Source organism: Chrysochloris asiatica, unplaced genomic scaffold, assembly GCF_000296735.1.
Source record: "Chrysochloris asiatica unplaced genomic scaffold, ChrAsi1.0 scaffold00008, whole genome shotgun sequence".
NCBI lineage: Eukaryota > Metazoa > Chordata > Mammalia > Afrosoricida > Chrysochloridae > Chrysochloris > Chrysochloris asiatica.
The window spans coordinates 8321171-8338421 of record NW_006408526.1 but is presented as its reverse complement, the minus strand read 5'-3'; the positions used below and the strand labels follow the sequence as shown (position 1 = coordinate 8338421).

Sequence of the window (17251 nt, the reverse complement as noted above, 5' to 3'; positions counted from 1 at the left end):
TTGTGGAGTGAGCTGCCTCCAGGCACGTAACTAGGGAGCTAAATTTGCTGACCCACAGAGCTAGAGCTTAGTGCCTCCAGGATGAAACTGAGAACCACTGAGTATCCTTTGGGCACTTCTCAGCTGCTTAAAAGAGCTTTGTAAAATGGCCAAGCAAGGCAGGGACCCGGCTAAGGACCAGTACGAGGCCTTCCTGAGAGCACAGCTGAGGAGAAGTTGTCCTTTCTGAAAGAACTGTGCCCTGAGCATTTTCTGATCCTGCAATGTAACCTGTTAATTTCCCTAATAAATCCTATAGCTGTAAGTATGATGTCTTGAATTCTGTGACCACTGCAATCGATTATTATAACCCAGCTAGGATGGTTGGAGGGATGGTTATTGCCACGTTTTTTACAACTTTATAATCAAGCGACTATTGAGTCCCTTTATAAACAGCATTCTTATCAATGGAGAAAAGATTGAAGCTGTCAAGGACTTCATTCTGCTTGGATCAACTATCACCACTCATGGAAGCAGCAGTCACTAGATCAGACGATGTATTGCATTAGGCAAATCTGCTGCACAAGACCTTTTTTAAAGTGTTGAAGAGCAAAGATGTCAGCTTGAGGACTAAGGTGCGCCTGACACAAGCCATGGTATTTCCAATAACCTCATATGTGTGCAAAAGCTGGACAGTGAATAAGGAAGACCGCAGAATAATTGATGTTTTTGAGTTACGGTGTTGGAGGAGAACACTGAAAGTGCCATGGGCTACCAAAAGAACCAATAGATCCATTTTGGAAGAAGTACAGCCAGAATGCTCCTTAGAGGCCAAAATGACTAAACTTCGTCCCTCATACTTTGGACATATTGTCAGGAGGGACGAGTTGCTGGAAAAGGATATCATGTTTGGTATGGTGTAGGGTCAGAGAAAAAGAGGAAGATCCCCAATGAGATGGATTAGCCAGGTGGCAACATCGATGGACTCAAGTGTGGCAACAGTAGTGAGGTTGGCCCAGGATCGGGAAGTGTATCATTCTGCTGTGCACAAGGTCAATATGAGTCGGTACCAACTTGATGGCACCTAACAACAACAACAACTTTTTGTCTGTTGTTATTAAATGCCATTAAGTCAGTTCTGACTCATAGCAACGCTGAGCATCTCGTGGGTTTGAACCACAGACCTTGTGGTTCAAACTGACCTTGTGGCCCAGTGCTTATCCCACAGTGCCACGCCAGGACTCTTTTCATCAGGTATACTTAAAATATTGTATTTTCTAAATAAAGCATCAATTTAAAATACAAATTCTTCAGTATACCTTTGTATTAAATTTGCTATGAGTTACTGTTTAATTCAGTTATAGTAACATCATATGGCTGAAAGCATTGATTAGACAATAGGTTTAAATTTTGGTGATTATTTTGTAGAAATGTACTCCATTGGACTTTTATCCACAGTTTTGGGTTTTGTATTGTTTTTCCTTTTATTTTCCAACTTCTTTATTTCAGATCTGCAATGAAACAACAGGTGAAGCCATAAAACCACACAGTATGACTTCACTCCTAGAAGCAGAATTTCTCCTTTAACCCAACATCAGACCCATGCCTGAAGGCAAAAGTGAAGCTTTTTGAAATAGTAATAGGTGGTCCAATCTTCATCTCCATTTGCTTATAAGACACACTGCCACAATCCTCAGCTATTTCCACTTATGGGTCTCTGTCCTGTATCCTGTCATACTGAATGATCTAAAGATCCTACTCATAATACAGTCAAATCTCTGAACTCAGTGTTCTCAATTCGTAAAGTTGTCTCCTGGCTCAGCAACATCTTAACTTCATCTCTATCTGGACCAGTTCCACTGCCAAGTTCAGCACATTTCAATTCCATGTCTTCTCTCTCATTTTCCCTTTGTTACCAGTGAACCATCAACATAACTAAGTCATGCTCATTCCCTCTTATTCTACAACCCTCCTGCCTCAATGATCACTATCTTCAGCAAGGATCCATTTTCATATTATACGAGTCAATATCCCTTTAATCCAGCATCATGACTTCTGTGTCAGCCACCAACTTAAATCTTACTTCCCATCTGCATTACTATTCATTGTCCAAGGCTCTGAGTATCACTAAAAAGATCTATGAAAATAGAGGAACTACGTTTTCCTTGACATATGGGAATTTATGAGGTTTAACTTAACCTGGATTAGTAACAGTACCTTTCTTTTCTCTTGCAAAACCCTGGATGTTTTAAACAATTTCTACAAAGTCCCCCAATAGCAGATAAGCACCTTCTTTCTAACACTATTCCTTCACCTGTCCAACCAATCCATTCATTCAATGTTCCACATTTCCACTACATTTTCACCACACATTTCTTCCTTTTCTCCCAGCTGAGAAAGAGGTATCTCTACCCATACTAGACTGCATCACATGAACTTACAGAACACAATCCAAAAAGTATTCCATTTCACTTTTTTCACTCTCTTCTGTTTTACAGGATTTTCCCAAATGAGGGGTTTTCTCCCCTGAGGTCTCCTCAATGCTATGAGAACAGTCTCTGGGCTCTAGTTCCTCCCACAACGTACAACACACTTTCTCATATTCTTTAAACTAACACATTCCCTAAAATTATAGCCTATGATTGTTGCTGCATCCCTCTCCTTAACTATTTGCACAGGATTTGAATCAAGAGTCTCAACTAACCCAGGATGCTATATTCCCCTGGCTTCCATATCACTTCCAACTCTTAATTTTCCCAGCCATGACTGCACATGCTACTCATTTCTCCTTATGGAGACAGGAATAGAGCTTGGACTTCTATTGCACAGCTCACAAGGTTAGAGAGAGTTCTGCGTAAAATGCTAAAAACAGTGTGGACCACCATCTCGGTTTGAACCACAAGGTCAGCTGTTCAAACGCACCAGCCACTCCTCGGAAACCCCATATTGTTATTAAGTACTGTCGAGTCAATTCCAACTCATAGCAACCCTGTATAGGGTTTCCAAGGAGCAACTGGGGGTGTGAATTGTGGACCTTGTGGTATGCAGTACAGTGCTGATCCTACAACACCATACCAGGAGTCCATACAGGGTCTGTATGTGTCAGAACTGACTCAACAGCACTGAACAACAACAACAATTTAGCCTTCAAGATTCAAATTAAAAGCACCTCCACAAAAAAGTTTTCCCTAATCTCCCCAAAAAGGTCAATCTTCCATAAGGCATATATGTATCTAGTACAAATCACATTTTATGGCTCAGTCTGATATATGGCAGGTTCCTGATACCCCTTATAAAAACTATGGACTGCCCTCCCTGCCCCACAGACCTTTCTTCCCCATCTTTTCTATCTCCCACATGGCTGCTAGATTAATCCTCCCAAATCCCACACTGATGCTCTATACTTCCATTCAAAACCTCTTGGCAATGCCCCATTGCCTACAGAAAACACAGTAACTTTTTAGTCTTTTCCTTGAAACCCTTATATAGCTCCAGCTACCTGCCAGCCTCCTACTAATCCTTATAAGAACCAAAACATTACCTCATACACCTTGTTCTCCAAATACATACTATACTTTCTCTAACTTTGTGGCCTTTGTTATGCTTATTTATGTGATTACACACCCTAGTTTTATGTTCCTTCCCTAACTATGTCATAAAGAACTAAAGCAAAGCTACTTATGAGTCAAGTCTACTCCCTTCCAATTGATTCCCCTTATCAATTAAGTAAAATAAAATGCAAGCCTGTGCTGTACTCCTAGAACATCAGGGCACACTTGAGTACTACAGCTATTTATGTGTGTATATAATCCCCCAATTAGATGGAAAAGTCAGTGATCTCAAACATGTGGACTTTAAACAAGTTTGTAACTCTTGCTGTAACTAACAATCATTGTCATTATCATCACTAACATTTATTCACAACATGCTAGTTGTTACTCCAAATGATTTACAACCATCTTGTGGAGTACATACTCCTATTTTCCATGAGTTGGGCTGCTAACCTCAAGGTCAGCAGTTTGAACCTACCAGCTGTTCCAAGGGAGAAAGAGGAGGCTTCACAGTGTTACTATGAGTCGTAACCAGCTTCATGCATACAACCATCACTATAGATAAGAATACTGAGTCTGACAGAAGGACCATCAAAAACTTTGAACACAACAGATTATGTTTTTTAAAAGAATAAACCTATTCCCCATAACTATGCTTTGACACTTTGGCATAATTCATATCTTGACTGCATTCCCATTATTCTAGCCTTGCAAAATCCTCCCCATTTCAAGACCCAATGCAAATGTCAACTTTTCGAGCAAGTCTCCCATTGATATCAGGGCTAAGTTATTTGCTCTCCCCATGAATTTTCTTTAACACTGGAAACATGACTTTATTATAATACTGATCATTTAGAAGTTTGCTCACTACAATGGATTCCTCAATAGCAGTATTATTAAATATCTTTAATTCTAATAAACATACCTGGCAGTCAAAACTAATGTAATTTACATCTATTAAACATGAGATAAATGAACAAATGGTATACTTAATTAGCGATACTTGAGAATCACAATCAGAAATGTTTTCTGTAGTATTTATTTAGTACCTATACCAAATGTAAGGTATGTATGGAGAACTCTAGCTCAGAAAGTCCTTTCTTTCTTACAGTATGTCCAAACAAAACACTATTCTTAAGAAATAGAGAGAGCAGACTTACCAGTCTTCTTCTTTCTTCTTCTACTGCAATGAGTAGCCTTGCAAATTCTTTCAATGACTGAGCTATTTAGGGAATAAATTTTAAAGAAATCATTAATATTTTTGGCACTGTCAATGTTTAATTACAAACAAACCCAAACCTACTGTTCTAGAGTCAATTCCAACTCATAGCGCCCCGATGGGACAGAGCAGAACTGCTCCATAGGGATTCTGAGGCTGCCAAATCTTTATGGGAGCTGCCACATCTTTCTCCAGTGGAGCTACTGGTCATTTCATACCATCAACCTTTTGGTTGTTAGCAGCCTAGCACTTTAACCATTGTGTCACCAGGGGTCCCATTTAATTACATAGGGGAAAAATTACAATAAAATTAGTTACATTCATTTGTATATTTATATATTATTGTTGTTGTTAAGTGCCACTGAGTCAGTTCTGACCCATTGCGATCCTGTGTAGGGTTTTTAAGAAACTTGAGCCACCGGCCTTGAAGTTCAAACTGACTTTGCAGTCCAGCACATTAACCCACAGCACCACGCCAGGACTCCATTAGATACTGTAGGTTCATATATGTACAGTAGAATCCCAATGAGTAACAGCTATACATAAGAGATATATGTTTTGGATGCTGTAAACTGAATATGGTTTTATGGTTATAGATATATGAACCCACAGTATATAAATATACAAATGAATGCAACTAATTTTATTGTAATATTTGTTCCTGTGTAATTATATACAATAAGGAGCTCTGGTAGCATAGTGGTTACAAATCGGGCTGCGAACCTTAAGGTCAGCGGTTCGAAACTACCAGCTGCTCCGCGGGAGAAAGATGAGGTTTTCTACTCCCGTAAAGATTTACACCCTCGGAAACCCTGTACAGGGTCGCTATGGGTCGGAACCGACTCGACGGCACATAACAACAACAACAACAATTATATACAATAGGAGCCCAATGACTAACAGCTATACATAAGAGATGGATATTTGTCTATATGCTGTGTATGATGAAAACTGAAGTTTAGCATCTGAAATCTGGGGTCCAGACTAACATCTGGTCCTGAAATTACAAATCTGCTCATACCTCAAGATTTTAGGACAGGGACTTGATTTAATGAGAGTTATGTACCAAAAACAATAGTTAATAAGCAATGGACTTTGAACAGATGATTGTTAAATCAGTATATGTGTTTAACAATACATTCCCACAGTCTGTCGTGTCTGTAAGAGAAAACACACTAACTTTTATTCTAGTATTCACATAATACTATGAAAAAGATTGCCCAGATACTTTGGAAAATTATCTTAGTTGTCTAAAATCCTGCCACCTGCATAAAACTTTCCTGGCTCTGTTCACCAATAATAATGTCTCCCTTTCCTGTCCACCTGCAGCACGAGATTACTGGAGAGCAATGAAAAGATAATGTCATAAATAGAGTTTAACTTTCCAATTAACTGTAAATTCTGTGACTTCAAGAATACTGCTATATATATATAATGGAGTCCTGGTGTGGCGCTGTGGGTTAATGCACTAGATTGCAAAGTCGTTTGAACCACAGGTCAGAGGTTCAAGATCACCAGCCACTCCTCAGAAACCCTATACAGGGGTCTCTGTGGGTTGGAACCGACTCAACGGCACTTAACAACAACAACAACTCTCTCTCTCTCTCTCTCTCTATATATATATATATATATATACACACACATATATATATTGTTGTTAAGCACCATGGAGTTGGTTCGGACTCATAGTGACCCTGTACAGGCTGTAAATCTTTACGGGAGCAGAACACCTCATCTTTCTCCTGCGGAACCACTGGTAGTTTCGAACTGTTGACCTTGAGGTTGGCAGCCTGACTCATAACCACTACGTTACCAGAGCTCCTTACTATATATATCTATATAGCATATAGTATATATAGTAGTATTCAACAACAACAATACATATATAGTAAGTGCTGTCGAGTCACTTCTGACTCATAGCGACACCATGTAGGGATTTCAAGGAGCAACTGGTGGGTGTGAAGTGCCGACCTTGTGGTTCAAACTGAAGCACACTGTATGATAAGCACGGGACAGAAAGGTCAATTTGAACTACATGGTCGGTGGTTCAAACCCACCACACGCTCCTTGGAAACCCTATACAGGGTCTCTATGGGTCTGAACCAACTCGATAGCATTTAACAACAACAAAACAACAATTTCTCCCTTGAAGTGGCTGGCGGGTTGAACTTTTTCTTAGGATTTTAGCACTTTTCTGCTGTGCCACCAGGGTTTCTAATTTGGGATTTGTTGTTGTTGTTAAGTGCTGTTGAGCTAGTTCTGACTTATGGCCACCCTGTATAGAGTTTCCAAGGCTGTGAGTCTTTACGGGAAGCAGAGTGGCTGACGGGTCTGAACTGCCGATCTTGCAGTTAACAGTTCAGTGCTTATCCTACAGCACCATACCTGGGCTCCTGGTAAATCTTAGTAAGGACAGGCTTAAGTGGAAACCTGAGTCCCACCCAGAACTGCTGAGAGAAAAGGAGATTTATGTTTAAAGAAAAGGCATGCAGAAAGAAAATGACTGGCATGGTACTTCAGGATGTATCTTTTTTTGGGGGGGGGGTGGTAATGGTTAAGACTAGAGTTAGGAGTGGGAATTGGTCTAGTTTGAGGGTTATATTTAGGCTTATTTTTACTTATTTATTTCTCAAAATCTACTTGATTTCCTCTTCATTTGGAAGTTCTGTAATGACACTATTCCTTCTTTTTACTTTCTATGGCTTTTGCTGTTGTTGCTGCAAACGGATAACTCTGGTTCCCCATTTTCAGTCTGTAGAGTTGCTTTTCTTGGGATAGTTCTGTTATCTGGGTTGAGTTCTGGCATGATGTCTGTAGGTTAACCTCAGGTTGTTGTCTACTAGTGTTGGTTCCCTGTTCAAAGAGCCCCCGTTAGTTTTTTGTTTTGTTTTTTTTTTGTAAGGCTGGTCTGGTTTTTCCAAATTATTTAAATTTTTATTTATCTGGAAATGTCCTTTATAAATGTTCTTTTTGACAATAAAAAATATATATATATCTTAGGATTTGGGCTCTACTAAACTGCACAAAATATGAAAATCCATAAAAGTCTATAGATGTCAGACTTAACAGATGCAATTTTGGAGGAACGTGTGCAGGAATTTTCTGTGTGTGGCAAACATGCATATATATGTATGTAGCAAAACATTTGCCATTTCAACATTCTTCATATTTATAATTCGGAGACAGTAATTAGGTTTGTCATGTTGGTCAATCATCACCATTATCCATTTTTCATTGCAATTATCTTTTATAATCATCCTACTTTTTTATTTGAAGGTAAGATGTTGTTGTTGTTGTTAAGTGCCGTCGAGCCGGTTCCAACCCATAGCTACCCTATACAGAGTTTCCCGCGGAGCAACTGATGAGCTTGAATCACCAACCTTGCAGTTCAAACGGCTTTGCAGTCTGGCGCGTTAACCCACCGCGGCACACCAGGACTTTCTTGTGAATTAGGGTTAGGTAAACACAAGCTATGCCATGTTGGAAGAACTTATTAGAAACTATTTAGCCATAAAAATTGTTATTTAATATGAGACCATAGTTTCCTAACTTAGAATAAAAGAATAATATGAAATACACAGCCTACAAAATGAAATCAGTAATAAACGCTCACCTACTTGACTAGATATTCTGGATACCTTTAGAAATCGCCTCGTGTCTCCTTCAGCACTTATCTGTTACTACAACAACTGTGCTGTATTTGGTCTCTGTAGCATTTAAACCCTAATCCAGAAAACATTTAAGGAATCCTTACTTTGGGTTTCTCTGGCTTAATATCAAGGGATTTCTTTCTTTGCATTTATTCTCAAACCATACTCTTTGTGAGGGTTATTGGCCAGGTCAGATTACCCAATAAGTAAAGTTATTTATAACTCCTGATTGTTTGGCTTACCTTCTAATCTGCAATTTCACATGGGTTTCATATGCTTACCTTGCTTATTTGGATTCTATCAGGGATTGTACATTTGAAAAAGAGGCTTTAATTCTTTGGGAAGGTGGTATAGGGTTGTGAAAGAGGCAGATGTCAGCCATACCAAGAGAAGCAGTATCTTTGATAAGGTGAAAAAATGTGAAAATTTTTTACAAATTAATAAGTAAGCAAAAGTAACCCGGTTACAACTCATAATCTAGTTTTCCTTCTTAAAATTCCTGTTCTTAGAGCCTCTCTCTGTATCTTGCCTGCCCTGGTGTCCCCAGGTATGAGCATGTGATGTAATTCATTCCAGTCAACTAGTGTTTTCAATCTTGGCTGCTCCTCCACATTTTGGTTAGACGCTGGGCTTCACACCAACTCTTCAATCTTTCGCTCTCTTCTGGTATAATTGGATTCTCAGTCTGTTTTTTCTTTCTTTCTGTGTAAATCCTCACTAGTAGGACAACTAGACTCAAAAGAATAAAGTAATCTGTTAAATTAGGGTCTTTGTAAATAAAAGACAGCGGCTGCACAGTAGTCAAGAACTCAGCTGCTAACTGAAAGGTCAGCAGTTCACAGGAGAAAAGATATGGCAACCGGCATCCATAAGGATTACAGTTTAGGAAATCTTTGAAACAGTTCTCCTCTGTTCAATATGGTTGCTATAAGGTGGAATTGACTCCACAGCAGCAGGTTTTGGTGAGTTGCTACTGCCCCAGATTGTTAGACTCTCGTATTAAAATTAAGAAGAATTATCAAGAGTCCTGGTATAGCTCTGTAGAATAAGCATTGGACCAAAAGTTTGGTTTGAATCCCAAAGCTGGTGGTTCAAACCCACCAGCCACGTTATCCTGCAGCGCCACACCAGGACTCCAATAAAAGTAGCCATGTTGTTGTTGTTGTTAAGTGCTGTTGAGTCGGTTCCAACCCATAGCAACCCTGTATAGGGTTTCTGAGGAGCGGCTGGCAAGCCTGAACCACTGATCTTACAGTTCAAATGACTTTGCAGCCCAGCGCATTAGCCCACAGTGCCACACCAGGACTCCAACCATAGATGTCCAGAAATATTCAAGGTTCACATGACTTTGCAGTCCAGCGCATTAGCCCACAGTGCCACACCAGGACCCCAAGCATAGATGTCCAGAAATATTCAAGGTTGCAAACCTGATGCTTTCCCGCACACACTCTCCCATAACTGACATAGAACATTTTAATAATACCTGTTTTTAAACCAGAAGGATCCCTGGTGGTGCTGAGGGTTAGGCATTGGGCTGCTAACTACAAAACTGGTGATTAAAAGTTACCAGCCACTCCGAGAAAGAAGATGAGGGTCTCTGCTGCCAAAAATGATTTACTGTCTCTGAAACCATGTTGTTGTTGTTGTTGTTGTTAAGTGCCGTCGAGTCGGTTCCGACCCATAGCGACCCTGTACAGGCTTTCCGGGGGTGTAAATCTTTACGGGAGTAGAAAGCCTCATCTTTCTCCCGCGGAGCAGCTGGTAGTTTCGAACCGCTGACCTTAAGGTTCGCAGCCCGATTCGTAACCACTACGCTATGGAGTGCTATCTACTCTGTCCTTGCTGGTGACCATGAGTCAAAAATAACTCAACAGCAGAGGGTATTCTGGAGGTGAATTTTTGGAGTACTAGTATGGCGCTGTAAGGTGCTCTGGTAGCGTAGTGGTTACGAATTGGGCTGCGAACCTTAAGGTCAGCGGTTCGAAACTACCAGCCGCTCCGCGGGAGAAAGATGAGGCTTTCTACTCCCGTAAGGATTTACACCCTCGGAAACCCTGTACAGGGTCGCTATGGGTCGGACCCGACTCGATGGCACTTAACAACAACAACAGTATGGCGCTGTAAGATAAGCACCGGACTAGAAGGTCAGTTTGAACTGCAAGGTTGGCAGTTCCAAAACCCTATACAGACAGAGCAGAGCCCCTATGAGAGGGAACAGACTAGAGGGCAGTTAGCAACAACAACAAGGAGTATTTAAAATACTTTTTTTACTATGAAACTTTCTCTCACTTCAATAAGTACTGTTGTATGTAACTTACAGTCTTCAGGTCACATTATCTTTTTGTTTCCTTCTCAAATGTATATATTAAGAAAAAGTAAATCAAGAACTGTGTGGTTCCAAAGTTGCTTTGTTGCAGTTTTTTTGTTTTGTTTTAGTGGTGTTTTACCAAAGCCAAAACAACCTCCAGTTTAAAAACCATTTTCCCAAGGCGAAGAGCAATGACTTTCTGAAGCACTCCTACCTAGAGATTAAGCTGTTACATACACTGTCTTGATTAATGTCCACACAGTGATATAAGATACTGAACTAGGTGCTGTCTTCATTTCTCAGATAAGAAAAGGATTAGTCGGCTTGAGCATCTTGCTCCAGGATCTCATACCTAGTAAGCAGAAAAGCAGGTTTTGACTGTCCCCAGGTTGTCCACCTCCCACCCCACTATGCTAACCTCCTTCCAAAAAAACCCCACTCCAATCAAGTCCATTTTAGCTCATAGTGACCCTAAAAATGTTTCCAAAGACTAAATCTTCACTGGAGCAGACAGTCTCATCCTTTACCCGCAGAGTGGATTTGAACCACCACCTTTGCAGTTGGTAGGCCTGCAAATTATAAGGACAACTAATACTTGGCCTTTAATGTTATGTCACTTTTAAGTGACTGAACCAATCTTTACTCTCAAAAATTCATCTCATTCACCTTTTCTTGCTGCACTTTGTTGTTGTTAAATGTCATCAAGAGTGACCATGTATAAGGTTTCTGAGGAGCAGCTGGTAGGTTTGAACCACCAACCTTGTGGTTTTCAGTTCAGTGCTGATTCTACAGTGCCACACCAGGAGTCCTGCTGCAAATATAGCTTTTAAATAATTGGAAAGGCTTCAAGTCTTTCATAGCACTAAAGTTACATGAAATCAGAACCATATGCACCTGGTCCAACTTACCTAGAAAGTCTAAGAGACTCAGTAACAGGATCTCATTCAAAACCCAGGACTGCCTGTATTTAATTTTAAATTTTGATTGTTTGATTCCAAAGTCTATTCCGTTTTAGCAAGCATTATGACTGAAAGAAGGAAACGTGGCAGCATACTACACTGTTACATTGTGGGGTAGAATGAACAGGCTTATCATCTTTAAAGGCAAACAATCTTAGAGCTGTCTGTATTTGAAAGGTAACCAGCAGCACCAGATACCCTGACTCAATGGGAACAATCAGTAATCTGTTGCTGGAAAACAACCACTTACAACTCCAACTCCACTCTCATCCTTAGTGTCATCAGGAAATGACCTCCCAGCATGTCTTCACATTCCACAAAGACTGCAGCAACCCATTCATACTTCTCTGCATCCAATCCTCCTGCCACCACCCTACTGAAACTTCAACATCCGTTTCCTCACCCAGGATCTAGCTTCCCTTTTCCACAAACACTTTAACTCCAATGGCCTCCTCTCCTCTGTAATTCACACACCCACAAGGACACTAAAAGTTCAAGTTATCTAACCCTTTTGCTTCTGATTTTTGGCAATCCTTTTATTCAACTCTAGTTTACTCCTAATCTCATTTCCCACAGTGGCTATCTTAAAAGAATTTTCTCCTTTCTCAAGAACTCAGCCCGAAACTTCCCCTTACTCTTACCAGATGGCCCAGCCTCCCGCTTCTCTGAGAGAAGGTCAAGACCCTGTGGTCAACACTGTCTTTATTTGTTCTCTTAAACTTGTCTCCAGTCTTAGAAAAAAAGGGACACTTTTCCTCTCAATAAACTAACAATTTCCCCCCTATGAAGTCTAATCTCACGCTTTCCCATCTCTGGTACATTTTTATTTCACTTTCTCTCAGCATCACAGTTACTTCCACCATCACTCGTCCCTCTTTGACTGCAGTTCTCCTTCCCTTGAACTACAAACTCACTTCCCAGTTCCCTGTAACCTTAATGAAGAAATGGAGAGGGGCTAGGAAGAAGACATTTATTTAATAAACGTCCCAGCACTGTACTCAACACAGCTCTTTAAATTTTTTAAATATCTCATGAGGCATTTGCATATAAAACACTCAAAGCCATCACCATTGTCTCCATTTATCAGATAACACAGATTAAACAACATACAATTAGTGACTTTGAATAGACGTTAACCATAAGTGACCATAACCTGTTGCCATGGAGTCAATTCTGACTCACAGTGACCCTACAGGACAATGTACAATTGTCCCATAATGTTTCCAAGGTTGTAATCTTTATGGATGCAGATTGTCACATCTTTCTCTAAAGGAGCAATTAGTGGATTTGAACCACCTATCTTTTAGGTGGCATAGTGGTTACAAATCGGGCTGCAAACCTCAGGGACAGCAGTTCAAAACTAGCAGCTGTTCTTTGGGAGCAAGATGAGGCTTTCTACTCCCGTAAAGATTTACACCCTCGGAAAACCTGTTTGGGGTCACTATGGGTCGGAACCGACTCGATGGCACTTAACAACAACATAATGTGACCCTAAAGCACATTTCCAAGTATGTTGCTAATTATTGTACTTTGTGATTACCAGACCTTTCTGTGGTTTCCCATGCACATGTCCTTTCCTTTCCCTATAATTCCTAACTACATCTAATCTGACCATTATGACCCTGCTCAAATAACCCCCTCAACAAGCATATTCTGCTTGCTCCAGCCAGAAGCACCTTCTCCAAGTTTGGTATTCCTAAAGCATTTTGTTCTTATACTTGGAAGCCCTCAACTCAGTCTCTTTAGTATTACAGTGATTACACTAGTTATTTTTCAATCCCTCCTATTTTGTTAGTTTAATTAAGAGTCCTGTTGGCACTGTAGGGTAAGCACTGGACTGCTAACTACAAGGTTGGTAGTTCAAATATACCATCCACTCCTCACGCAAAAGATGAGGCTTTCTGCTCCCGTACAGATTTATAGCGTCAAAACCCTATACACAGTCACTATGAGTTGAAAGCAACTCGGTGGTAGTGAATTTGAGTTTTTTTTATTTAGGATGCAAGAATGTATGCATGTACCAAAATTATCCTTAAGATTTTTTGCATTGAGAACCATTATTAGTAGAAAATTCTAGAGAATCCAGGGTCTATATCAGTATAAACTTAGTCACATCTTGTGTATAATATTCATTTGAAGAAGTTGGCTTTCCACCATTTGCATAACATCTACACTGGTCTATGAACACCATCTCTTGTTCTAAGGGTATGAATCTATTTGCTCTACATATTCCAAAACCTTAAACTTGATAATTTTCTTAAGCTTGGGAAGAACAGTGTGGCAAGAAATGTACACGGTCCCCTAAAAACACATGGTCATCTACAGAGCTGATGGCCCCACTGTCACAACACTGGGCACTAGGGAACTTGGTGTTCCCAAAGGTGTATACCTCTAGAACAGACTTTTCCGGTCCTTCTGTTTTAGTATCCTCCCAGTGAGGCCTGTCTCTTTAAAAACAAGTTAATTGTTTAGAGAAGTGGCTTTCTACAGGTTGTACCAGACACCAAGGATCTCCATTATATAAAAGGCATCTCAAGCTCCAACCCAGGGAATCCCACCTCAGTTCATGTCTAGTGTAAAACACAGCAATCAAATGTGTAAAGCTTCTCAGAGTTGGGCTTGATAGTCGGCAATCTGGGAATGACTTTGAGTATTTCAAAAAAAAAAAAAAAAAAGGCATGCTTGTTGTGAGTAATTAAGGGCTCAAGTTATATTTATGTAGGAAACAGTATGTGCATTAATCAGCTTGATAAGGATCAGCTCTGCATCCTAACTTAAAGCTTATCTGTCCTTTCAATGACAAGAAGAGTACCCGCTGCACTCATGGTTATAGAAGAAATAAGATCGTTTCTCTATGGGTCTCAAAAATCAAGTGTGACTCCAAAACTTTTCTCTTCACCGAACCTCTGAATTTTAACTCAGCAACAATCCTGAATTCTATCAATGACAGAGAAATTATGCCAAATCAGCCCTTTTTTCAAAGTCACGTCCTTCTACACAACTGCATAAAGGAAAGGCCTTTTTCTGAGGGGAGGGGGACAGCTATCATTCAACTTTTCTCTGTTATTTTCTGGCTTTCCATTATCTCCCTCCATATTCTGACGGGTTTTTGGTAGTGTTGTTATTGTTTTTCCTCCTAAATCTTCTTTTTGAAATCCTGGTGTGGCACTGTAGTATCAGCACTGGACTGTAAATCAGAAGGTAAGCAGTTCAAACCCACCAGTTGCTCCTCAGAAACTATATACAGGGTCACTATGAGTCGGAATGGACTCAACGGCACTTTTCATTGCTCATATATCTGTTCTTGCTTTTTTACCTATGAGTTTTCTATCAAGTTATGGGAACCCGTATCCCACCTCTTAAATTCCCTTCTTACAGACACAATCTCCAGGTCCATTGCCTCTTCCAGGTTCAAGTATTTTATATCAAAATGGAAACTATACTTTTATTATTTCACTCACATTTAGGAACGTACTCTCATGATCCATAAAGAATTTGGTGGTGAAGGCAATCTTGAACTCAATATGAACTGGCAAAGAATTTCATGCTACAATTCATCACACAGACTGATGCCAGAATAAACTTCCTAAAGGGCAACTTCAATCAAGATACTTGAGTGTCTCCTGAAAACCTATAAATTAAACTTCAGATGACACTGCAAAGAAGCCCTCTATAATATTCTCTGGCTCTCAAATATTATACTCCAACTAAAAGAATACTAAACCTTAATGTTCTTCAACATTGCACGTATCATGACAATGAAAGTTCAATTGCATAATGAAACTATGTATGCCCAAACAAGAAAATAAGTGGAGTTCTCAAAACACAGAGCAAACCAACCAAAAAACAAACTCAATGCCACTGGGGCAATTCTGACTCGCAGCAATGCAGTATAGGGTTTCTGAAGCTATAAATCTTTACAGGAGCAGAAAGTTTCATCTTTCTCCACAGGAGCAGTTGGGGGATTTGAATTGTCAACCTTGTGATTAGGATTCCAGTGCTTATCTTACAGAGCCACACCAGGGTGACACCACACAGTGAGTAAATAGAGAGTTGGAGATACACTGCAGAAGAAACTGAGTGCTATTCCAACCTGCGTGCCTCAGGACTGTCCACCAAGTTTATTCATTTCACACTACCAAAGGGTTTCAACTCAGTTTTACGGTGTCATACAAATTTGATTTTACAGGACTGGACGATGAGACAATGCTCATTTTAGAAATATTTTGCTGCAACACTGCTCTCTTGCAATTTACATTCTCTATACGATAAACACTGGATTGTGAACCACAAGGTCCATGGTTCGAGCCCACCAGCCACTCCGTGGGAGAAACATGAAGCTTTCTGCTCCCGTTAAGGTTTCCTATACAGCATGCTAGAGAAAAGTTCAAATTCATCTCTACATTTTTGCATTGTCAATGCACTTATTACAGTTTTAGTCAGTAGTGAGCTTACATAATTGTTTATCATCTAACTCCTCTGGCAAGAATGCAAACTTCATAAAGGTGGGGTATTTTTCTGTTTTGCACACTGACATGTTTGTAGCACCAAGCACAATGTATGACAAATCACAGGTACTTGATAAGCATTTATTGAGTGAGTGAGCTAAACAAGTAAACTCATAGTCAAAGTTCAGGACCTATGAGTCAGGTGGTCAAAGTCCTTGTTATAACTACAGAAAATCCTTGTTATAACTACAGAAAAGTATTTGGCTCCTAAGATTTCCAAATCTCTTTCTAATCTAAAACACTCAATTCAGGATTTGAAGTAACTGAGTCCTCTTTCTAAGTTACAAGTAGTATTTCTGATGATTCAAAATATCAACAGTCCTACAGCCCTGTACATGCTCACCCTACCCATACATGAAGAAAGCAAGAAAATCACCCTAGAACTAGAGAAACGCAGCACCCAGATAGAAAGATACAAACGACTTCCTACCAAAATGAACGTATTACCAGGAAAATAACTGTGACTCATGGCTATATCCAAAAGCTGTTTTCAAAGCAGATGCAAAATATACATTATGTTCAGCAAGGGCAGATAAACTCCACAAAGCAAATAGAAAAATAGCAACAAAATTATTAGACTGAACTTTGAGAAATGACTTATCACTACTGACCTTTTTTTAATTAAAAAAAAAAATGCAAACTATACACATACTACCCAGAGTCCGCCATTTATTTTTCAAGTGCCTGATGTTAACCAGTATGAAACAAAACATCTTTCTGTTACTAGGCAAACAATTCAAAATTTAATGTCATGATTCCACCCTGCTTTATATATTTTTGTCAGGCTCTATTAGGCCACAGCATTTATTTTATTGTCTAATCATTTTGTTGAGATAATTTTCAAGCTGTTGAAAGTCAGTAAGCATAGTTGTGGTACTACTGGATAAGCACTAGTCTGCTAAACCACAAGGTCAGCAGTTCAAACCAACTTGACTTCACTCTACAAAAAGCATAGATAAAAGCTGTTTTTCATTACCCCCCTCTTGTTGTTGTTAAGTGCCGTCGAGTCGGTTCCGACCCATAGCGACCCTGTACAGGGTTTCCGAGGGTGTAAATCCTTACGGGAGTAGAAAGCCT

At 39.8% G+C, this 17251-nt stretch overlaps 1 protein-coding gene across 1 annotated transcript in view; it reads right to left on the bottom strand.

Moving 5' to 3' along the window:
* ARHGAP42 (Rho GTPase activating protein 42) overlaps positions 1-17251 on the bottom strand; it is a 387979-nt gene that overhangs the window by 230495 nt on the left and 140233 nt on the right. The window contains exon 3 of the mRNA XM_006833754.1: positions 4691-4752. Within this exon, the coding sequence (XP_006833817.1) occupies positions 4691-4752 (62 nt within the window). The remainder of the gene's footprint in view (positions 1-4690; positions 4753-17251) is intronic.